The following is a 22,849-nucleotide window of genomic DNA, read 5'->3' as shown; positions in this document are numbered from 1 at the left end:
TCCCGGCAGTCCCTGCGACGGGCGCGGTACGTCAGGAGCTGGCCGGCGGCGGCCGTTCTTCGTAAGATGGCGGATCGGCGGCGGCAGCGGGCTTCGCAGGACACGGAGGACGAGGAGTCTGGTGCTTCGGGCTCGGACAGCGGCGGCTCCCCGGCGCGGGGCGGCGGGAGCTGCAGCGGTAGTGCTGGAGGCGGTGGCAGCGGCTCTCTGCCTTCCCAGCGCGGAGGCCGAGCGGGGGCCCTTCATCTGCGGCGGGTGGAGAGCGGGGGCGCCAAGAGCGCTGAGGAGTCGGAATGTGTGAGTACGCGCGGGTGGGGCGGGCCGGGGGGCGGGGTGTAGGTGGTGATGGGAAGCTAGGAGTTAATGGTAGATGCTGGGGCATATTAGATGTTAGGGAAGAGAGGTACCCCAGTGCGTCTGGAGCCCCAAGGGAGGAGGAGCTGTTAGGGGTTTCTGGGGGAAGGGCAGAGCAGCTGCACGAGAAAAGCGGATGTTTTTGTGGAAGTGAAGGGGCCGGACCTCCCTTGGTTGCTACTTGTTAAAGATGTACCTTTCCTCATCTCCCGTTTCAAACATTCCGTGTCGAGTCTTCAGCTCCCCGCCCTTTGGAAATCAGGGAACTAACCCATGTCATCTTCTTTCGTTCAGGAGAGTGAAGATGGCATCGAGGGCGATGGTGAGTAGCATCATGACAAGTTTTTTGACCGTAAACTCAGATCACCTATTTCCACCAATTGACATCCTCTCAAACTTAAGGATTTGGAGGAGGGTGCCACAACGCGGCTCTTTGTCGCACAGTGACAAAGACCTACGTCTTAGCAGTATGATCTTGGGCAAATCACTCTTTGACGCTGTTCCCCATTTGTAAATGGGGACTATAATTTTATCTTTCTGGTAGGTTGTTGTCAGAATTGAATGAGAGTCTTAACTTGACTTAAAAAGCAATCAGGAAATGTGTTTCTTATAATTTCTGTTTATTTTCTTTCTTTACATATTTCTGTTTTCTTTCAGCTGTGCTGTCGGATTATGAAAGTGCAGAAGACTCTGAAGTGAGTGTGATGGGTTCTTTTTTGTATGGTATACAGGTTGGAAATTTTTACATGTGTTTTAAAAACATGGACGCACCTGTGGTTCAAAAGTACCCATGACCTACTTGTTATTTCTCCTGTGCATTCTTCATTTATGCTTTTCAGAAACTGTCACAAAAGGTCTTGTTTACTTAGAGTGAGGGAAGTTTGGTGCATGCCTCTTCGGGTTTCAGATTTTTTTTTAAGATTTTACTTATTTATTTGACAGAGATCACAAGTAGGCAGAGAGGCAGGCAGAGAGAGAGAGGAGGAAGCAGGCTCCCCGCGGAGCAGAGAGCCCGATGTGGGGCTCGATCCCAGGACCCTGAGATCATGACCTGATCCGAAGGCAGAGGCTTTAACCCACTGAGCCACCCAGGCGCCCCCAGGTTTCAGATTTTTTAACACTGTTAGTAGTTCACTTTTCACCCTGTCTGAAGAAAATAAGGTTTTAAATAGGATGAGAACGTTCTGAAGCCCTTCACAGAATGACAGTTCCTTTTATGCTGCTTAGGGAATGAAACCAGCTAGTTGGATATTTTTCCCAAGTATATCTGAAAACCTTAAAAGGGCAGGATTCTGAGTGGTTTGTATCAGAAACACCCCTCAGTTTATAGGGAGCTTTCTCCCTCTTAAATTCAGGAGAAATTTTCCATAAGCCAAGCTTTCGTGGTCTTATTTGTGTTGGTTGGTGCACTACTGGAGATACTATGAGAATGGCTGCTTGTTTCCTGGAGTTGAATAAAAAGGCCTGAGTTCTGGAATTTGGGTCATGAGTTTATGGACAGGAGGAATTGGATTTTATATAAACTTTATAGAACTCTTGGTACATTTTAGATTTCCATTAAGTTGTAGAGATGCAACAGTGAACGCTATACTACAATTTCTGTGTCTAGGAATGACTTAGGAAGTGAGATAAACATGCAGACAGTTATATGATGTGACAACTGCTTGGGGTAGAGTTAAGTAGGGTATTAGTGGCTGAGTACTGAATCTATCTTAGGCAATCAGAATAAGTTGGAGTCAGGTCATGTTATAGGCAGAGGGAACAACAGCTGTGAAAGTCCAGACATAGGAGAGAAGACTGATTATTTGGAAACTTGAAAGTAGTTTGGTGTAGCTGGAACATTGTTGGGACAGGATGGATACCAGAAATAAAGGCAAATCAGTGAACAGGGGCCAGATCATGAAGGGGTTTACTTGTTCCTTTTCTTCATTATGTACCTGCTCTGTGCCAGGAGTTGAACTAGGCCCTGAAATAAAAAACATGGTTCTCCCCTCCTGGAATTTGCATTTTGGGGGAAGACAGATAATTAAACAAGTTATTATAGTAATGTTTGATAAGTGTCACAATATCAGAAGCATAAAGTGTTTTGGGAGCACATGGCAGGGGTAGCCAACTAACTGTTTGGAAATGCTTAGAGGATGAGATGTTAAAATAGAGACTTGAAAGGTGAGTGGGCGTGAGCAGAGGGAACACTGTCTGGGAAGAGGGTCTTGAAGGGATGGATGGCATGACAAGTTGGAGGATATGAAAAGTTTAGTGTGACTGGTGCTAAGTGATGGGTCTGAGTCCAAATCTTAAAATACATTGTGAACCCAATTAAAATGGATTTGTGTTTCTTCTAGTTTTATTTTTTAAAAAGATTTTATTTATTTATTTGACAGAGAGAAAGATCACAAGTAAACAGAGAGGCAGGCAGAGAGAGAGAGGGGGAAACAGGCTCCCCAGTGATCAGAGAACCTGATGTGGGGCTCAATCCCTGGACCCCAAGATCATGACCGGAGCTGAAGGCAGAGGCTTAACCCATTGAGCCACCCAGGCGCCCCCCAGAGTAGCTTTTTCTAACTTCATAGAGCTCTTTCTTCTGTTGTTTTCCTGTAGTCTTTAAAAAGAAAAGAAAAGAAAAGAAAACATGGCTTGCTTTCTGAGATTTCCTGCTCTTGTTCCCTTTCCCAACATGTTTTGTAGCTTCTCTTCATTCCTCTTGCCCCCTCCTCAATTTGATCCTTCTCTCAAGTTTTTCTTTGGTGTGGGACCCTATCTAGAAGAGATCCCTGTCAGTTGCTGTCAGTTGAAGGGAGCGGTCAGTTGCAAGATTTCAGAGGGGATAGACGGCTCTAGCCCTTTCAGAGCTTCTTACTGGAGGAGTCTCACATTCAAATGCTATTGGAGATACTAAGATCCGTCCTAGTTGCAACCCTTTGTCTTAGTTTAGCTTTCTATCAAATACCTGTTGATTAGTTCAGGCTTCTCCTGTTCTCAGTTCCATTTACTACCTGTTCTCAGGTCCATTTACTACTCGTCTCTCTTGAGTAGGGACACTAGTCTGATGCAGGTCTTATGGGTCTTGGTGCTTTATTCCTGTGTACTCATATTTTGGCATCTGGGGGATACTTTGTAACCTAGTTTTGGTATAAATGTTGTTTTTAAAGGGTTTAAATGGGGGCACCTAGGTCGCTCAGTGGGTTAGGGCCTCTGCCTTCGGCTCAGGTCATGGTCCCAGAGTCCTGGGATTGAGCCCCGCATCAAGCTCTCTGCTCAGCAGGGAGCCTGCTTCCCTCTCTCTCTGCTTGCCTCTCTGCCTACTTGTGGTCTCTGTCAAGTAAATAAAATCTTTAAAAATAAAATAAAATAAAAAAATAAAGGGTTTAAATTAGGACTTTGATTTTGCTGGCTAGAAGCCCTCATTTTATGTGGAGATTTGAAGGGGTCAGAAACTATGCTGCTCACTCTGGAAAACAACATGGAGGTTCCTCAGAAAGTTGAAAATAGAGCTACCCTACGACCCAGCAATCGCACTACTGGGTATTTACCCTAAAGATACAAATGTAATGATCTGAAGGGGCACATGCACTCAAATAGTTATAGCAGCAGTATCCACAATAGCAAACTATGGAAAGAACCTAGGTGTCCATCAACAGATGAATGGATAAAGAAGGTGTGGTGTATATATATACAACGGAATACTATGCAGCCATCACAGGAAATGAAATCTTGCCATTTGCAACGATGTGGATGGAACTGAGTGAAGTAAGTCATTCAGAGAAAAACAATTATATGATCTCCCTGATACAAGGAATTTGAGAGGCAGGGTAGGAGCTTGGCGGGTAGGGAAGGAAAAAAATGAAACAAGATGGGATCAGGAGGGAGACAAACCATAAGAGACTCTTAATCTCACAAAACAAACTGAGGGTTGGTGGAGGGAGGGGGGTATGGAGAGGGTGGTTGGATTATGGACATTGGGAAGGGTATGTGCTATGGTGAGTGCTGTGAAATGTGTCAGCCTGACGATTCACGACCCATACCCCGGTCTGTGTTTTTGTGTAATGTGTATTTCCTGGGGGAAATAATACATTATATGTTAATAAAAATAATTAATTAAAAAAAAAAAAACTATGCTGCTGCCATTTTCCCAGAATCTTCCAAGAGGATTTTTTTAAAAAGAGACTTGACTGTGAAAAGGAGGCTAGAGAGATGGTGGCTGGAAAAAAGACTGAGGTCAAGAGAGATTTTGGTGGTTATTTTTTTCACATTGGAGAATCAGGTATGGTTAAAAATTGAAGGAAGGGAGTGGAAAGGGAAAGAAAAGAGAGGCAGTAGATAATAAGTTTACTGGTGTCCTTGATTGGCTTTGTGAAAGGAAATAGGAAACAGCCAAAGGAAACATTTTCTTTGGTAATTATAGAGAGGTGGCAAGGAAAGGTATGGAGGAAGGAAACTGCTATTCTCTTCTTCATTTTGTTTTCTTTATGAAATAGAAGGAAAGACATCGAGTAGGGAGGTTAGTGGAGGGAGGATCAGGGGAGGAATTTTCAGACTAAAGGAGGTTTAAGTAGTTGAGGTTGGAGGTGGCACTGATGTGTAAGCTTATATGACTTTTTTTTTTTTTTTAAGATTTTATTTATTTATTTGACACAGAGCGATCACAAATAGGCGGAGAAGCAGGCAAAGAGAGAGGAAGGGAAGCAGGCTCCCTGCTGAGCAGAGAGCCTGATGGATGCTGGGCTTGATTCCTAGACCCTGAGATCAGGACCTGAGCCGAAGGCAGAGGCTTTAACCCGCTGAGCCACCCAGGCGCCCCTATATGACCTTTTTTAAAAATCCCTTCTTTGATGATTATTAGTCTGGTTGTAGACAAAAAAGGCAGACATTTTAAGTTGATCCAGTCCTTGGCACAGGGGAGTGGCAAGGTACTTGGTGATTGGAACTTAGTAGTGATTGAAGTGAATAGGCCATGGAGACTAAAGAGAGAGGAAAGTTTTAAAAAAAAAGAGAGGAAGGTGTGGAATAAGACAGGTAGGGAGAAGGTAGAAGGATCAAAGGAATGGATATCTTAAGTTGGAGATGAGGATAAGCGAATAAGAATAGGAGTAAAAGACTGGGGTTTTTTGGTGTGTTTTTCTTATTTTTTTTTTTTTTTTTGTTGTTGTTCGTTTTAACCTAAACTCTAGGGGCTTTTGGGTCGCTCAGTTAAGCATCTGCCTTCAGCTCAGGTCATGATCTCTAGGGTCCTGGGATCAAGCTGAAAGTCTGGCTCCCTGCTCAGCGGGGAGCCAATTTCTCCCTCTCCCTCTGCTGCTTCCCTTGCTCGTGCTCTCTCGCTCTCTATATATCAAATAAGTAAATAAAATATTTTAAAAATAAGATAAAAAAATGAATAAACTCTACTCTCCCAACACGGGCCTCAAACTCATGACCCTGACATCCGTCGCGCTTGCTCTACAGGGTGAGGCAGCCAGGGGCCCCTAGGCAGGTTTTTTTTTTTTTTTTTTTTTTAAGCAGCTTTATTGAGATATAATTCGCATACCATACAATTTATTTAAAATGTACAGTTCTGTGGGGTTTTTTGTATATACATAGATATATGCAGTTATTACCACGATTAGTTGCAGGACATTTTCATCACATTGAAAAAAAACCTTGTATCCTTTAGCTGTTATTCCCCCTGCCCCTTAGTTCCTCCATCCTCATCCCCTGGTCCCTAAGCAATTACACATCTACTTTTTGTGTCTAGGAGTTTTCCTATCTTGGCCTTCCATATGAATGGAATCATAATATATGAATTTTTGTGACTGGCTTCTTTCACTTAACATTATGTTTTCACAATTTTCATCCATGTTGTACCATGTATCAGTACTTAATTCCATTTTATGGCTGAGTAACATTACATTGTATGGGTTTACCACATTTTCTTTATCAGTTCATTCATTGATGGACATTGGGTTTCTATTTTTTTATGTATTATGAATAATGTTACTATAAATATTAGTGTACAAGTTTTTGTGTGGATGTGTGTTTTCATTTCTTGGCTATATATCTAGGAATGGAGTTGCTGAGTCATGGTAATTTTTTTTCTTTTTTTAAATGTTTTTTTTCCCTCAAAGATTACTTTTTTTTTTTTTTTTTTTTAAGATTTTATTTATTTGACAAAGAGAGACACAGCGAGAGCAGGAACATAAGCTGGGGGAAGGGGAGAGGGAAAGCAGGCTTCCTGTCGAGCAGGGAGCCTGATGTGCAGCTTGATTCCAGGACCCTGGGATCATGAACTGAGCTAAAGGCAGTCACTTAACAACTGAGCCACCAGGTGCCCCAAAGATTACTTTTCATTTATTTATTTGAGAGAGAGAGACAGCAAGCATGAGAAGGGGGAGGGGCAGAGGGAGAGGGACAAGCAGATTTCCCACCAAGTGAGATGCCTAAAGCAGGACCTGATCCCAGGATCATTGCCTGAGCCAAAGTCAGATGCCTCATCCACTGAGCTACCCAGGTGCCCCATGGTGACTATGTTTAATTTTCTAAGGAACTGTCCAACTGTTTGCAAAGCAGCTGCACCATTTTACATTCCCAACAGCAATATATGGAAATTCCAATTTCTTCATGTACTCACCAGCATGTAATTTTCTTGCCTTGACTTTTTGATTCTAGCCATCCTAGTAAGTATGAAATGGTGCCTCATTTTGATTAGCACTTCCCTAATGACTAATGATGTTGAGCAGTTTTCCTTATATATTTTCCATTTGTGTATCTTCCTTTGAAAACATGCCTAATTGGACTCTTTGTCCATTTTTTGTTTTTTTTTAGATTTTTATTTATTTGACAGACAGATCACAAGTAGGCAGAGAGGCAGGCAGAGAGAGAGAGAGAGAGGAGGAGGCAGGCTCCCTGCTGAGCAGAGAGCCCGATGTGAGGCTCGATCCCAAGACCCTGGGATTATGACCTGAGCCAAAGGCAGAGGCTTTAACCACTGAGCCACCCAGGCACCCCTCTTTGTCCATTTTTTAATTGGGCTGTCTTTTAATTGAGTTGTAAGAAATTTTTTTAAGGTTTTTATTTATTTGAGAGAGAAAGAGAGAGAGAGCATGAGAAAGGGGAGGGTTAGAGGGAGAAGCAGACTCCTCCCCAAACAGGGAACCCAATGCCGAACTTGATCCCTGGACTCCAGGATCATGACCTGAGCTGAAGGCAGTTGCTTAACCAACTGAGCCACCCAGGTTCCCTTGAGTTGTACGAATTCTTTATAAAATATTCTAGATTAAAGTTCCTTATCACGGGGCACCTGGGTGGCTCAGTGGGTTAAAGCCACTGCCTACGGCTCAAGTCATGATCCCAGAATCCTGGAATAGAGCCCTGTCTCTGGCTCTCTGCTCAGCGAGGAGCCTGCCTCCTCCTCTTTCTCTGTCTGCCTCTCTGCCTACTTCTGATCTCTCTCTGTCAAATAAATAAATAAAATCTTAAAAAAAACAAAAGTTCCTTATCAGATACATGATTTGCACATCTTTTTTTTCCCTATTCTTTGGGTTTTCTTTTTACTTTCTTGATGGTGTCAGGTTTCAATTTTTATAAAGTCCAGTGTATCTTTTTTTCTTTTTGCTCTTGCTTTTGATGCCCTCAGAAGGCTTTTCTGAATCCTTGCCAAAACCAGAGTTGTGAAGATTAACTCCTATGTTTTCTTGTAAGAGTTCTATAGTTTTAGCTCTTATATTTAGGTTTTTGATCCATTTTGAGTTAAAAATTTTTTTTTTGAGAAAGAGAGCACAAATAGGAGGAGAGGAAGAGAGAGAAGTTGACTCTCCACTGAGTGGGGATCCTGACGGGCTCGATCCCAGGACCCTGGTATCATGACCTGAGCTGAAAGCAAACACCTAGCTTACTGAGCCACCCAGGTGCCCCAATTTTTATTAAGATATATTTATTTGAGAGAGAGAGAAACAGCATGCGTGCACGCAGTGGGGAGTGACAGCGGAGAGAGAGGTTTTTTTTCAGATTTTATATATTTCTTTGACAGAGCACAAGCAGGGGGAGGGGGGAAGCAGCAGGCAGAGGGAGAGGGAGAAGCAAGCTTTCCACTGAGCAGGGAGCCTGATAAACTGGGCTTGATCCCAGGACCCTAGGATCATGACCCAAGCCAAAAGCAGATGCTTAACTGAGCACCACCAGGGAGAGAGAGGCTTAAGCAGACTCCTCACAGAACATGGATTCTGAAGGAGGGGTCAGTCTCACAACCCTGAGATTACCACCTGAGCCAAAACCAAAAGTTGGATGCTTAACTGACTGTGCCACCAGTTTTTTGCACGTGGCAGTTTTGATCAAAGGAGTATGTAAGAGTTTTTAAAGAGAAGCAGGTCTACTTTTTAAAAAATGTACAGCATAAAAATGAAATGTATAGGGGTGCCTGGGTGGCACAGTTAAATGTCCTGACACTTGGTTTCAGCTTGGGTAGTTATCTCAGGGTTGTGAGATGGAGCCCCACATTGGGCTCCATGCTCAGCATGGAATCTGATGGAAATTCTCTCTCTCTCCCCCTGCCCCTCCTGCTTGTGCTTTCCCTCTCTCTCAATAAATAAATCTTTATAAATAAATAAAGTAAGTTAAGTAAAATGTACAGGATGGTTCTCCTGGTTGACTCAGTGAGCAGAGCATGCCACTCTTGATCTCAGGGTCATGAGTTCAAGCCAGATGTTGGGTATGGGGCGTACTTTAAAAAAAAATGTAGGGGCGCCTGGGTGGCTCAGTGGGTTAAAGCCTCTGCTTTCGGCTCGGGTCATGATCCCAGGGTTCTGGGATCGAGCCCCGCATCGGGCTTTCTGCTCGGCAGGGAGCCCTGCTTCCTCCTCTCTCTCTCTCTACCTGCTTCTCTGCCTACTTGTGATCTCTGTCTGTCAAATAAATAAATAAAATCTTTTTTTTTTTTTTTAAATGTATAGCAGTTCCAGATTTGACTTGTCTGGAGTGTGGCTATGGAAGCAGATGCCTGTAGCAGAGGTGAAGACTGAGCACCTTGCCAGTCTTCTGGGTCAGTGGCAGGGTGGGCTGATGCAAGGCATAGAGGTGTTGCTAGGTGACAGGAGCTTCACGGGATTAGGAGTTTAAAGTGAGGCTGGAGAACTTAGATCTAGAAGAGATACTGTGAATGAGGAAGATAAGAACTCTACCTCATACTCTTGAGATATGTAGGGAATGAAAGAATGGGCTAAAACTTCTGTGTGAGAATGCTACCAGGGAAGCAGTTGCTTTAGGGGAGAGCATTCATTGAAGGTAAAATCAGCAGTGGAGGAGTTTGTCTCTGGAAAGGATTTTGGTGTCAGCTCTTGGCCAAAGCAGTGTGATCTTGGGGTAGCACCTTTTGGCTTCAGTAGGTGCCAGATTTTAACTCTAATTTGTAGTCTCCTCAGCATTACCCTGTTTGTATCTTTCTGTCCTTCCCTGGAAATAAAATTAGTTTCTCATTTGGAATAAAAGAGTTGCCTCATTTGACATTCCACCATGGACTGGAGGGGGTAGAGCATAAAACAAAGTTCTCTCATTAATCATGCTAATACTATTTTAAGATGTTTGAATTCAGTCTGTGTGTGTGTGTGTTTGGTGGGGACTAATGAATTAAGGTCACATATGCATATCGAACAGGACTTGCAGTTTCGTCTTCAGAACATGCAGGGAACATGGGATCAGGGAAAGAACTAAAGGATTACTACCCATCTATCGCCATGTCCAGTAGAAGGATAACTCTTGACTGAGGGGACATGGGAAGAATCAAGGGTGCTTGGTTATTAAAAAGCTATGGGTAACGCACCTGGTGGCTCATTTGGTTAAGCAACTGCCTTCATCTCAGGTCATGATCCTGGAGTCCCAGGATCGAGTCCAGCATTGGGCTCCATGCTTGACAGGGAGTCTGCTTCTCCCTCTGACCCTCCCCCTTCTCATGCTCTCTCTCTTTCTCTAATTCTCTCTCACTCTCAAATAAATAAATAAGGTCTTTAAAAAAAAATCTTAAAGAAAAAAAAACAGTGTGGGTAGGGCTTGCCTGGGTGGCTCAGTCGGTTCAGCATCTGCCTTTGGCTCAGGTGGTGATCTCAGGGTCTGGGGATCAAGCCCCACATTAGGCTCCCTGCCCAGTGGGGAATTCACTTGTCCCTCTCCCTCTGCCCCTCATCCCTGCTCGTATTCTCTCTCTTGCTTGCTCTGCTCTCATTCAGATAAAATCATACAGGGGCGCGTGGGTGGCTCAGTGGGTTAAGCCTCTGTCTTCGGCTCAGGTCATGATCTCAGGATCCTGGGATCGAACTCCGCATTGGGCTTTCTGCTCAGCAGGCAGCCTGCTTCCCCTGCCACTTCTGCCTGCCTCTCCGCCTACTTGTGATCTGTTTCTCTCTGTCAAATAAATAAATAAAATCTTAAAAAAAAAAAATGTAATCCACTCTTTCCTTATTTGAGAGTAAATAGTGCCTTGAGAAATCATAGTGTTATTACAAAGAGTTTGCAAGTTCAGTAGTTGAGCTTATTATTTATAGACTAAGTCTATATTTCCCACCTTTATGTAGTACTGTTTTTGAATATATAAATTAATGCAATGTAAATTTATTTTGATGTATTGAATGTGTAGTAGTTGTTTGTCATACGTTTTTTCAGTCAGTGGATATTACACCAAGTTACTGTCTAATGGAGATCCATGAAAATTAGAGAGCCTAAAAAGAAGGTCCACATAATCTAAAAGGTTGAGAATCTGCCTAAACCATTTTGAGATGGGAGAATTCACAACTTGAGTTGAAGTGTAATTTTTAGGCCCTGCATGTTTAAGAAACAATCCATGAAGATGGAGAGAAATTATTAACATCTCCTTCTGTATTCTAGGCAGTTTAAAGCCTCCCTTTCATATTTCCTGGGTTCCTTCCCCAGAGGCTACCAATGTTAACATTTCCTTCCATATCCTGGAAAACTTACATGTATCTGTATAAATGTATGTGCATTTATTTTTTCTATTGTGCTTTTTTTAAGTGCCCCATCCTTCAGAAATTTTAGTAAGGATATTGATATGTTTGTTTTTAATCCTTACATTATATTAAAATTTCATTAGAAAATGTTCACTTAAAGAATGGGGAAAAAAATGCACCGTTTTGAACTGACAGGGTAATTTTTTTCAGGGTGAAGAAGGGGAATACAGTGAAGAGGAAAACTCCAAAGTGGAGCTGAAATCAGAAGCCAATGATGCTGCTAATTCTTCAGCAAAAGAAGAGAAAGGAGAGGAAAAGCCTGACACCAAAGGCACTGTGACTGGAGAGAGGCAGAGTGGGGATGGACAGGTCAGTGTTCACCAAAGGCCTCCACTTTGGGGGTCAGAATAAGGGCTCTTAACCTTGGAGAGAATAAGGAGCCCTTTATCTGTCTTCTAGGAGAGCACAGAACCTGTGGAGAACAAAGTGGGTAAAAAGGGCCCTAAGCATTTGGATGATGATGAAGACCGGAAGAACCCAGCATACATACCCCGGAAAGGGCTTTTCTTTGAGCATGATCTTCGAGGACAAACGCAGGAGGAGGAAGTCAGGTAACAGCCTCTTGTTGCTACTGTGTAGTACATATTTAGTGCTTACTATAGGCCAGGCACTTTGCTAATTTACTGCTCACAGTACTTTAAGGTTATTATGATTATCATTTTTGTACAAATGAGGAAAGTGAGGCTTAGGATCTTTGGTAACTATTGGTGGAGGAGCTGGGATCTGAATACATACTTCACTGTCTTCTTTAGTCTGAGGCTCAAGCCTCTGGGACATGAAGTACTTGTGTAAGTTGCTTTACAAGCAAGAGATGTTTTCAGGGTGCCGAGTAGTTTGAGGTAGTCTCCCCGTTTTTCTGTGTGTGTTCTGTTTGAGCCCAGCAGGCCCTGCAGTGCTGTGATTGACTCTTGGTTTTGTGCGCTCCATCTGGGAAGATGGGGAGACCAGTGAAGTTCTTCCTGTTTTTCTGCCCAGCCTTCTTTTTTTTGTGTGTGTGTGTCTTTACTTGGCAGAGTCTGCCTACCTAAGATACTTCTCCCTGGTTTAATCCAGACCCAAGGGGCGTCAGCGAAAGCTCTGGAAGGATGAGGGTCGTTGGGAACATGACAAATTCCGGGAAGATGAACAAGCTCCAAAGTCCCGACAGGAGCTCATTGCCCTTTATGGCTATGATATCCGCTCAGCTCACGATCCCGATGACATCAAACCCCGAAGAATCCGGAAGCCTAGGTGAGAAAGTTTTGGTTTACACTGTTTATATTTGTAGAAAGAACTCTGCTATTTTATTTATTTATTCATTCATTCATTCATCCGTTTGTTTGTTTATTTATTTATTTACTTTCAAGATTTTATTTATTTATTTGACAGAGAGAGATCACAAGTAGGCAGAGAGGCAGTCAGGAAGAGAGATGGGGAAGCAGACTCCTGGCTAAGCAGAGAGCCCAATGCGGAGCTCGATTCCAGGACCCTAAGACCATGACCTGAGCTGAAGGCAGAGGCTTAACCTGTTGAACCACCCATGCACCCCAGAACTCTGCTTTTTAAAATGCCATTCCAGCCTGTAATTCAGTGGATGAGGAATATGGGAAGTCTCCCTGACCCTCAGTTTAGATCTTTAGTGGTCTTATTATTATTTCTTTTCTTAAGACTTTATCGTTCCATTTATTTAGGTTTGGGAGTCCTCCGCAAAGAGATCCAAACTGGATTGTTGAGCGACCAAACAAGTCCCATCGCCATCAGGGTCCTGGGGGCACCCTACCACCAAGGACATTTATCAATAGGAATGCTGCAGGGACTGGCCGAATGTCTACTCCCAGGAATTACTCTCGATCTGGGGGCTTCAAGGAAGGCCGTGCTGGTTTTAGGCCTATGGAGGCTGGTGGGCAGCATGGTGGTCGGTCTGGTGAGACTGTTAAACATGAAAGCAGTTACCGATCACGGCGCCTAGAGCAGACTCCTGCACGGGACCCATCTCCAGAAGCTGATGCTCAAGTGCTTGGCAGTCCGGAGAAGGAAGAGGCGACCTCAGAGATACCAGCTGCTGCTCCCGACACTGTACCACCAGCCCCTGACAGGCCTGTTGAGAAGAAATCCTATTCCCGGGCAAGAAGAACCAGAATCAAAGCTGGAGATGCAGTCAAGATTGCAGAAGAGGTGCCCCCTCCACCCGAAGGGCTAAACCCAGCACCTCAAGTCCCAGAAACGACCCCTCCTCCACCTGCTAAGACTGGAAACTGGGAGGCTCCGGTGGATTCTACAACAAGTGGACTTGAGCAAGATGTGGCACAACTAAATATAACAGAACAGAATTGGAGTCCCGGGCAGCCTTCATTCCTGCAACCACGTGAGCTTCGTGGTAGGTACTTTAGGGTTAGTGACTAGCTTTTTACCTTGTTCATCATTGGGTTTGTGGGTATGGGATTTGCGTCTCAGGGATATGGGGTCTGACAAATATCTTTGTTCTCATTGAAAGAAACAGAGGGATTCGTGGGTATATTCATCCAAAGACCTCAGAGAAGTTTTATCTGTTACCCAAGACTACCCCTACTACTTGGCCTACTATTACCTGACTAGCCATTGATACGGAGCTCCTGCATACAGAATCTTTTACCCATTCTCTGTAGGAAAAGTTGGAAGATGGTGGCAGTAGTCTTATTATATGAGCTAATGGTTGAATGTTTGAAGGCAGAGACAGACTTACTTGAATTTGGATGAGAATTGTGTAGTCTGTTTGAAAAGAAAGCCTAAAGAAATTTCTTAATGGAGAACTAGGCTGCCCTATAGAACTTTCATAGTGTCAGAAGTTTTTGAATATTTGTATTGTGGCCAGAGTGACTGAGGAACTGAACTTTTAATTAATTGAGATTTAAATAATTATATGTGGCTACTGGATATCACAGTGGACAGCATAGTTCTAGAAGCTGGGACCTATTTACCATCGTTCTTGCCCATCTGTCTATGTCTCCCTCCAGTCAGGTAGATAAAAGGATCCTTTCCTTAATTTCTGAAATCTGATTTGAATTTAAAAATTGATAATCCTCATTTTGACTGGGAATTTCTTTCTTTCTCTCTCTCTTTTTTTTTTTTTTTAAAGATTTTATTTATTTATTTGACAGAGAGATCACAAGTAGGCAGAGAGGCAGGCAGAGAGGTGAACGGGGAAGCAGGCGCCCCACTGAGCAGCGAACCCGATGTGGGGCTGGATCCCAGGACTCTGGGATCATGACCTGAGCCGAAGGCAGAGGCTTAACCTACTGAGCCACCTAGGTGCCCCTGGACTGGGAATTTCAGCATTCTTTTCTGGTGTGCATGATTTTTGAATACCAAAAACCCGTGTAGCCTAAACTGGACCTGGAGTTAATCATAGGATGAGGACTATACCCTTCTACAGATACCTTATTGCCATTGGAAGACAATCTCTAAAATACCCTTTTTTTGTCGTGAGTCATTTTCAGCCAGAGAGGAGTGTCTTCCCAGACTTCCAGCCTAGAACTCTGTGGCCAAGAACAATTGGGCACATTCACAGAATGTCCAGTTGTTTCTCAAACTAGGGCTGAAATTTTTTCAATATGTTTGATAATGGACTGTGCTGATTATAACCTCCCAGGGATTCTGTACTGGGAAATATTTAGTGGGAAAATTGCATTTTCTCATTGAAGTCCTTTTTTCCCCACATTTAAAGGCTTTTTATTGTTGTACTCAGCTTGCATACAAGTAGGGGCAAATTTCCAAATGCTATTGACAGGAAGCAGAGATACTTTATTATTATTTTTGTTTCTTTTTTTTTTTTTTTTTTTAAGATTTTTTTTTAAATTTATCAGAGAGAGAGAGGGGGAGAGAGCGAGCACAGGCAGAGGCAGAGGGAGAAGCAGGCTCCCTGCTGAGCAAGGAGCCCGATGTGGGACTCGATCCCAGGACGCTGGGATCATGACCTGAGCCGAAGGCAGCTGCTTAACCAACTGAGCCACCCAGGCGTCCCTCATTTTGTTTTTTAAAAATTTTATTTATTTATTTGACATCATAAGTAGGCAGAGAGTTAGTGCAGGGAGAGAGGGGGAAGCAGGTTCCCCACTGAGCAGAGAGCCCAATGTGGGGCTTGATTCCAGGACCTTGAGACCATGACCTGAGCTGAAGGCAGAGGCTTAACCCACTGAGCCACCCAGGCAACCCGCAGAGATACTTTAAAAGGAATTTTGTCAGTTTAAAAGAAGAAAGCAGTTCCCCATGTTGTATTCTTTAACTTGTCAGTTTTCTTGATGTTCTCTTTAGTCCCACTCATACCTATCTGCTCTTAAGCCGTGAATTTTGTTTTGCTGTGTCACAGGTATGCCCAACCACATACATATGGGAGCAGGACCTCAGTTTAACCGGATGGAAGAAATGGTACAGAAAGGGAGAGGGAGTAGTTGGGGGAGGGGGCTGCATGCAACAGCTATTCATGGTTTAAACTAAGATAACATTTTGGGAGTCAGTGTTTCATTGATTTACCCATATTTCTTTTAATTTGGCTCTCCAGAAAGGGTAGCAGGGCCCAGGTTTAGATCTTGATGTTTCTCGTTGGTTTTTCAATTCATTTTGCAAATCCTCTTTTCTTTCCTCTATTTTTTTTTAGAGAGAAAGAGTGCACAGCAGAGGGTGGGGGAGCAGTGCAGAGAGAGACAGAGAAGGAGAACCTAAGCAGTTCCCCATGCTCAGCTCAGCACAGAGCCCAGTGTGGGTCTTGATCTTGTGACCTTGAGATCATTACCTGAACGAAAATCAGAAGTTGGATGCTTAGCCTACTGAGCCCAGGCGCTTCTACTCTTTCTTTCTTTCTTTCTTTCTTTCTTTCTTTCTTTCTTTCTTTCTTTCTTTCTTTCTCTTTCTTTCTTTCTTTCTTTCTTTCTTTCTTTTTTCCTTTATTTAAGTAATCTCTATACCCGTATGGGGCTCAATCTCACAACCCCAAGATGAAGAGTTGCATGCTCTTCTGACTGGGCCAGTCAGGCGCCCCTCATTTTGCAAATACATATGCCATGTACCTGAAGGAAGGTGGAACTTGATATGAGAGTCAGCTCTCTTGGAGTCTTTTTGCTCAGACCTCTTTATTTCAGGGTGTCCAGGGTGGGCGAGCCAAACGCTATTCATCTCAGCGGCAAAGACCTGTGCCAGAGCCCCCTGCTCCTCCTGTGCACATCAGTATCATGGAGGGACATTACTATGATCCACGTGAGTTTTTTCTTATTATTGGCACACCTTTCTTGGCAGCCCAGAGTGAACTAAGAGACCAGCCTCTTGCCTTCTGAGTTTGCCTTCTGACTTCTCACAGTGGTTATCAGACATTGTCTGGCTGCTGCTTTCTTCACTTGGAAAATTGAGAACATCTTTTAAAGGGTTTGGGGGACAAGGAGATTTGTCCATGTGATATGAAGAGTGAGGGTTTATGAGAGTCCCAATGTGATATCTTACAGTGCAGTTCCAGGGACCAATCTATACCCATGGTGACAGCCCTGCCCCACTGCCTCCCCAGGGCATGATTGTGCAGCCAGAAATGCACCTTCCCCACCCAGGTAAGCTTTGCCCCTCTGCTTGTATTTTTCCAGTACATGAGGATATGTGTTGGGGGCTTCACAGACTCCATCGTTCTGAGCTCTGTGCTGCTTGCTCACAAGGCTAGCCACTCTGGCTGCTTGGGCAACAAACTCGTCTTGAGTCCATCCTGAGGACTTCCATCCTGAGTCTGTGCTGAGCAGGGCAGCCAAGCCATCCCATGGAAATGATGCTGTTCTCTGTTTCAGTTTTTGTTTTCCTCTTCCTGTGCAGGTTTACATCCCCACCAGACTGCGGCACCTCTGCCTAATCCAGGCCTCTATCCCCCACCAGTGTCCATGTCTCCAGGGCAGCCACCACCTCAGCAGTTGCTTGCTCCTACTTACTTTTCTGCTCCAGGCGTCATGAACTTTGGTAATCCCAGTTACCCTTATGCTCCAGGGGCACTGCCTCCCCCACCACCACCTCATCTGTATCCTAATACGCAGGTGAGATGGCTAATGAGCAGATTTTTCTAGGTACACATCCTTTAAATCAGATAAGCATGTGGTATGGGGAGAATGCTCAATTTGAGAGAACATTTCATTGCCACTGATTTTGTGTGTGGCGCCAGGATGCCTCTTGGTGGTCAGGAGCTGGAAATGCAGCTTATGTAATGCCCATCATCTGTTTATTCTCTTTTGTTTGTTTGTTTCTTTCTTTCTTTTTAAAGATTTTATTTATTTGCGAGAGGAGAGAGAGTGTGTGCAAATGTGAGCAGGGGGAAGAGGGAGAAGTAGACTCATGGGACTCGATCCCAGGCCCCTGGGATCATGACCTGAGACAAGGCAGTTGCTTAACGGACTGAGCTACTTAGGCGCCCTCTTCGGTTTCTTTAATGGTGTTTCATTCAAGTGCTTCGGTATGTCTTAGATGTCCATGTCTGCTGTTTATTCAGTTGAATGGAGAAGCTGTATTATCCTTACACTCCCTGTACTGCTTAACTCCCAACAGGTTGACACCTTCCGGTGTGTGAAGTGTCACCATTGAGCTCAGCCTCTTCCATTTTTCAGTTGATGGTAGGAGTCAGAGAAAGCTAAGTAGTACTTTGAAAAAGTACAAACCAGAACATAATTAGGATATAGTAAGGCATAAATGAATAATCACTTATTTTAAAGGGGAACAGCTTAGAGATTTATAAAATTCCTGAGTACATTTTTTTACCTGAATAATGTTTCCTGTTCATCCTAGTTTAGGTGAATTTATCCCTAACTTTTTTCCTTCTACCTTATTGGGTCACAGGCCCCATCACAGGTATATGGAGGAGTGACATACTATAACCCCGCCCAGCAGCAGGTGCAGCCAAAGCCCTCCCCACCCCGGAGGACTCCTCAGCCAGTCACCATCAAGCCCCCACCACCTGAGGTATGAGAGCTGCTTCCAACATCAGTGTGCTTTCCTTTCTCCTAGTTTTCTCTCCTTTTCTGGGTGTGTCTCCATGGTTGGTTGGTTGGTTTTTTTAATGACTGGTAACAAATTCTAAATTTCTTATTTCAGGTTGTAAGCAGGGGTTCCAGTTAATAGGAGTTCCTAAGTATTTTAAATCAAACATCATACAAAAGTAAGTATATGGGTATTACGATCTCATAATTTCTTTTTAGAGATCTTATTTCTTTATTTGAGAGAGAGAGAGGGCAAGCATGAGTGGGGGGAGGGTCAAAGGGAGAAGGATAGTCCCTGCTGAGCAGGGAGCCCCATGTGGGACTCGGTCCTGGCACTCCAGGATCATGACCTGAGCTGAAGGCAGTTGCTTAACCAACTGAACCACCCAGGTGCCCTGCTTCTTATAAATTCTTAAAACTAATGCTCATGGTTACTTGCTTAACAATCCCCTAATTAATGCTTCAAGTTGTAATCATGAGATATCTTATGGGGAAGCTTACAGGAGTCTCAAAATTGGCCAGCTGCTTTGTTTTGCAAATGCACTGAGCAGGGTTGAAGCAGAAATCATTGTTAACTTGGCGGAATTTCATTTGGGAAGCTGCAAGGAAAAAATGCAGGAGGATATTCTTTTTTAAGGAAAGGGGAAATCTAAATTTGAGATGTTCATAGCAGAGCTAATTTTAAAGGTCATAAAGAAAGACCATGGGGGTTTTCTGTTGATTTGTTAGGGAGGTGGCTTTTTGAAAATAGCTAATGCTTTGATGATTCTTCCCTTTTCCCCACCGCTGTTAGAGAACCCAGGAAAGAAGAGAAATACAGCTGGCTGTGTACTCCCAGGAGGGCTTCAAAGATACAGGGTGGCTCCTACCAGCAAGCAGCTGAATGAGAAGGAACCCTGACCACCTCTGAGGACAGGCTCTGTTGGAGAAAGGGACAAACAAGTGGACTTCCTCCCCTTCTCTTTTCTTTACTGGAGTTGGCTGTGCTCAGAGGAGCAGAGACCCAGCCAGCTTCTGGGTCTACATCTAGAAGTCCATGTCTTTTACTCTTCATTTTTTCCTGGGAAATTGAAGTGTCTTCTCCCAGGGAAGCTCATTCCTGTTTGTTTTGTTTCTTAAGATGTTCGTTTTTAAAACCTGGCTTGCTATTTATTCATTTAGTTTCTTTATCTCTCTGCCTTTAAATGAGACAGGTTAATTCTTCTTATTTTCTAGCTCCTCTGCTTTCACTTTTGGATTTTCCCTGCATCCCAGATAATTGAAATTTTACCAGCCAGTTTTCCTCTACCAAGCCTGCAAAGAGGTGGCCTTTCATTTTTTGCCATCCTTTGTTGTTGTATACTTGGATTCTCTTAATTCCTCTAACCCTGTGGAAGCAGAGCTGTCCACAGAGTGTTGTGGAGAAAAGCTCAGAGTGTGTGGTAGGAGCCCAACTTGACTTCTGTTTTCAGGAATCTGAGCCTCCATCAGTCCCTGTACTGTGGTAGGCATCAGTCCTCTACTTGAGGGCAAAGTCTCTACAGTGGAGAGAGATGGCAAACCAGATGCTTTTGTGAGAAAGGGAGAGTGGAGTAAGCCTTTGCCTTTTAGGGGACTATATTCATATAGTCCTCGGGGCTCAGTCTTTGAGGTAAGTGGAATTAGAGGGCCCTGCTTCTCTTCTTTCCATCCCTTCTATGACACCCCCTTTCCAGTTGCTATGGACCAATGCATCTCTGTAGAGGCAGATACTGTCCAGCAAGCTACCTTGTACTTTACGGTTGCTCTTCTTGTCTTTCCTGCTACAAGTGTTTTAGATGTTACTACCTGGTTTTCCCCAAGTTCTGCTCCTGTCCTTGCAAAACATCTGGGCTTCAGGCCTAAGGAAACCAGTCACTTTCGGGGCAAGGGTTCCTCCCTCTTCCTCCCTATCCACGGCGCTGAACCACTCCCCTGCTGCCTCTGCAGGAGAAATTCCTGTTGCTGCAGCACTTGCGTCTGCTGGGAGTAACTTGGCCACTGTCCCAGTCCTACAGAACGTGAGGGAGATGGTGGTGGCTATGTCTCCCCAGGTAATGTCACTGTTTCTATTCCTTCTCTCCAGCAGCTAATCTAACCACTCTTTGAGTCACAGGTGTGGGGTGGGGAGTGGGGAGAGGCACTCAAGCTGTAGACTCCAAGGAGGAAATAACTAAGAGATTCTTCCAGGGGTGGCTGATGGTTGTGCCTTTTGTAGGCTGTCCCCTTTGCCTTAAACCTGAAGATGTCTCCACAAGCCTGTGGGCAGCATGCCCAGATTCCCAGACCTTAAGACACTGTGACAGTTGTCTCTGTTGGTCCACTGTGTTTCGTTGCAAGAATTTCTCCATGTGTGTTGTTGTTGTTGTTTGTTACCGTTTTAAAGGGTGCACATTTGTGATCAGCATTGTGACTTGGAGATAATAAAATTTAGACTGTAAACTTGGCTCCTTTGCCAGTGTTTTGCATGAGTCTTGATTTGGGAGGGATAGGAGAGGTCTTGCTGGTTCCCCAGAGCCACAGTCACAACTCCTGCCAACTCAGGATTTGTGAAATGGAAGCCCCGAGAGGTGAGGAGCCCACAGGTGTGTCTGTACTCCCCACTGGTTATCTTCTCCTAACTCCATCGCCTCATAGACCCAGGATACCATGTAGTCCCTTAGATTGGAGGTGTCAAGGACAGAAAAACGAATGAAATGTAGTTATCCTTTTCACCTTTGTTAGTGTTTTGCCAGTGAGTAAATGTGCAACTGTACCAGGTCCTAAATGAGGGAGGCACAGGTGGTTAGCTTTCTTCTTGAAAAGTAAAGACACATTGGCACTAATGTACCAAGAACCATAGCCTAAGAGTGAGGCTTCGCTCAATCTTCGTCGAGGTAAAGAAAAGCAATTGAGACCATCAGCTGTCGCTTATCTTACCAAGGCCACTGGCTGGGCCTCTGACGTGCACAGGTCAGCTCCAACCTTTGTTTCCTTTCAGATCCTGGGTAGGGCAGAAGTTTACTACAGAGGTTGATCCCAGTGTGTGTGTGTGTGGGTGCAGTTAAATTTTAATGTGGAGCTGGTGGCAACTGTTCTTGGGTACCCCAAATCCTTGTACACTGAGGGCATGGACATCCTAGTGTCTACCTTAAAACAGTTGGGACTCCCCCTACATCCTTTGGTACTGCTGCTTGAGCTGGCGGACCATGACTCTTAAACCCTATCCCTAATTCCTCTTCATGTCCATTTGCTTTCCTCCACAAGGTGATGGGTAACTATGGGCCTGATCTCCTGGGGTCATGCAAAGAATGCCAGCCAGTCTTGGTAGGTTACTGGGAGCAGGAATGACTATGTTAAGATGCTTCCCCTTCACCCCTGCCTCTTGCTTCCCCGGTCCTACGTTAGATCCCATTGAGCTCTGTTGCCCTGGTAACAAGCTCGGAGAAGAGAAGAAACTCAAGCTCAGCAAAGCCCCCAGTTTGTCTACCCTACCAGCTTGCCTCTCGGTGGGCAGAAAGGGAGTATAAAGGGCAGACAGATCAGCTTTAGGTAGCGTTGGCCCATCCCCTTTTAGGGACTCGGAGTTGCTTTGCCACCCTCTAAACAGCTGTTAATCATACCACTCTCCCACTATTTCTTCCACGCCAACCCCCATCCTCTGTGAAGTCAACACATAGGCCTGTTACCTTGTGAGTGACCCAGAACAGTAGGAACTTCAAATCTTGAAGTTGTCTCCCTGCATTGGCAGCCCACTCAGGTTGGATTGTCCCTCTGGGGCAGTGATCCTCAACCCTAGCTATTTGAATCACTTGGGGATCTTTTCCATGTCATCCTTGTGCAGGGACCAAGCTAATCTATATAGTTCCAACTTCAGTATGTGTTCTGCTGAAGCAAGTACCACTTGGGGATCTTTAAAAAATGCCAGAAACATTGGCCTCGTTTTAAAGATTTAATTGCTTTAGAGTGTGACCTATGCATCAGTATTTTTGAGAATTTCCCCTGGATTCCAATGTGCACCTAGGGCGAGAACCACTGTTCTAGGAGGGCCATGACTCAATGCTGGCTTTCCTTCCAGATTCAAGTCCTTGAACTTAGTCTCTGTCCAATATCCTTGAGTAGTTGCAGGGGTGGTGGGGTCCTAGTCCCCAAGCTTTCAGTTCCCAGAAGTGTCTCTGCCTCTTATTTCCAACCCCCACACCCTCCACACTCCCCAATTCTTCCCCCTTCCTAACCGACAATCCCAAATCCTGCCCAGAGAGGAGGTTACCAAGGCAACCAGCTTAATCTGGTAACTGTGGCATGTGCTGGGAGTGGAGCCCTCTCCTCTTCTTATTTGGTTCGCAAAATGCCTGGGGAGCTTGTAGCCACTCCAGCCGGTTTCTCCTCTTAACCCCAGGGATAGTGGGGTGTCCAATAAAGGGAACCCAGCAAACCAATACTTGGAGCTCTATTCCTGCTTCCTAGCCAAAACTGCTCTCTCCTTTTTACTGTTCCCTTTCCAAATCCACAAACAGATGGGTGTGCAAAGCTTTAGTTCTGTGAACACATGCTCTAGCACACATAGGACCAGATATGCACACA

General features: G+C 44.4%; 1 protein-coding gene and 1 pseudogene across 1 annotated transcript; one reads left to right on the top strand and one right to left on the bottom strand.

Annotated features, from left to right (window-relative positions):
- On the top strand, positions 1-20,732 carry CASC3 (CASC3 exon junction complex subunit). Its single transcript, XM_059147394.1, has 14 exons — positions 1-297; positions 649-676; positions 1,012-1,049; positions 11,490-11,648; positions 11,739-11,890; positions 12,393-12,569; positions 13,010-13,695; positions 15,664-15,722; positions 16,433-16,547; positions 16,790-16,888; positions 17,142-17,356; positions 18,150-18,272; positions 18,405-18,468; positions 19,083-20,732. Exons 1-13 carry the CDS (start codon positions 67-69, stop codon positions 18,426-18,428), a joined length of 2,106 nt encoding a protein of 701 aa, XP_059003377.1. The 5' UTR covers positions 1-66; the 3' UTR covers positions 18,429-18,468; positions 19,083-20,732.
- A 1,339-nt stretch (positions 20,733-22,071) lies between these two features.
- On the bottom strand, positions 22,072-22,166 carry LOC131817206 (U6 spliceosomal RNA; annotated as a pseudogene).
- Between the last annotated feature and the right edge of the window lie 683 nt (positions 22,167-22,849).

This window comes from Mustela lutreola, chromosome 15 (genome assembly GCF_030435805.1).
Source record: "Mustela lutreola isolate mMusLut2 chromosome 15, mMusLut2.pri, whole genome shotgun sequence".
NCBI classification, from domain to species: domain Eukaryota; kingdom Metazoa; phylum Chordata; class Mammalia; order Carnivora; family Mustelidae; genus Mustela; species Mustela lutreola.
The sequence above is the reverse complement of the archived record's forward strand: the minus strand, read 5'-3'. Positions and strand labels throughout refer to the sequence as shown.

What these genes read in the sequence shown, in the direction of transcription:
- CASC3 (XM_059147394.1), top strand. Translation starts at nt 67, where the DNA reads ATGGCGGATCGGCGGCGGCAGCGGGCTTCGCAGGACACGGAGGACGAG. An exon ending in ACGCAGGAGGAGGAAGTCAG is followed by an intron (nt 11,891 to 12,392) that starts GTAACAGCCTCT and finishes GGTTTAATCCAG; the next exon opens with ACCCAAGGGGCGTCAGCGAA. An exon ending in TTAACCGGATGGAAGAAATG is followed by an intron (nt 15,723 to 16,432) that starts GTACAGAAAGGG and finishes TCTTTATTTCAG; the next exon opens with GGTGTCCAGGGTGGGCGAGC.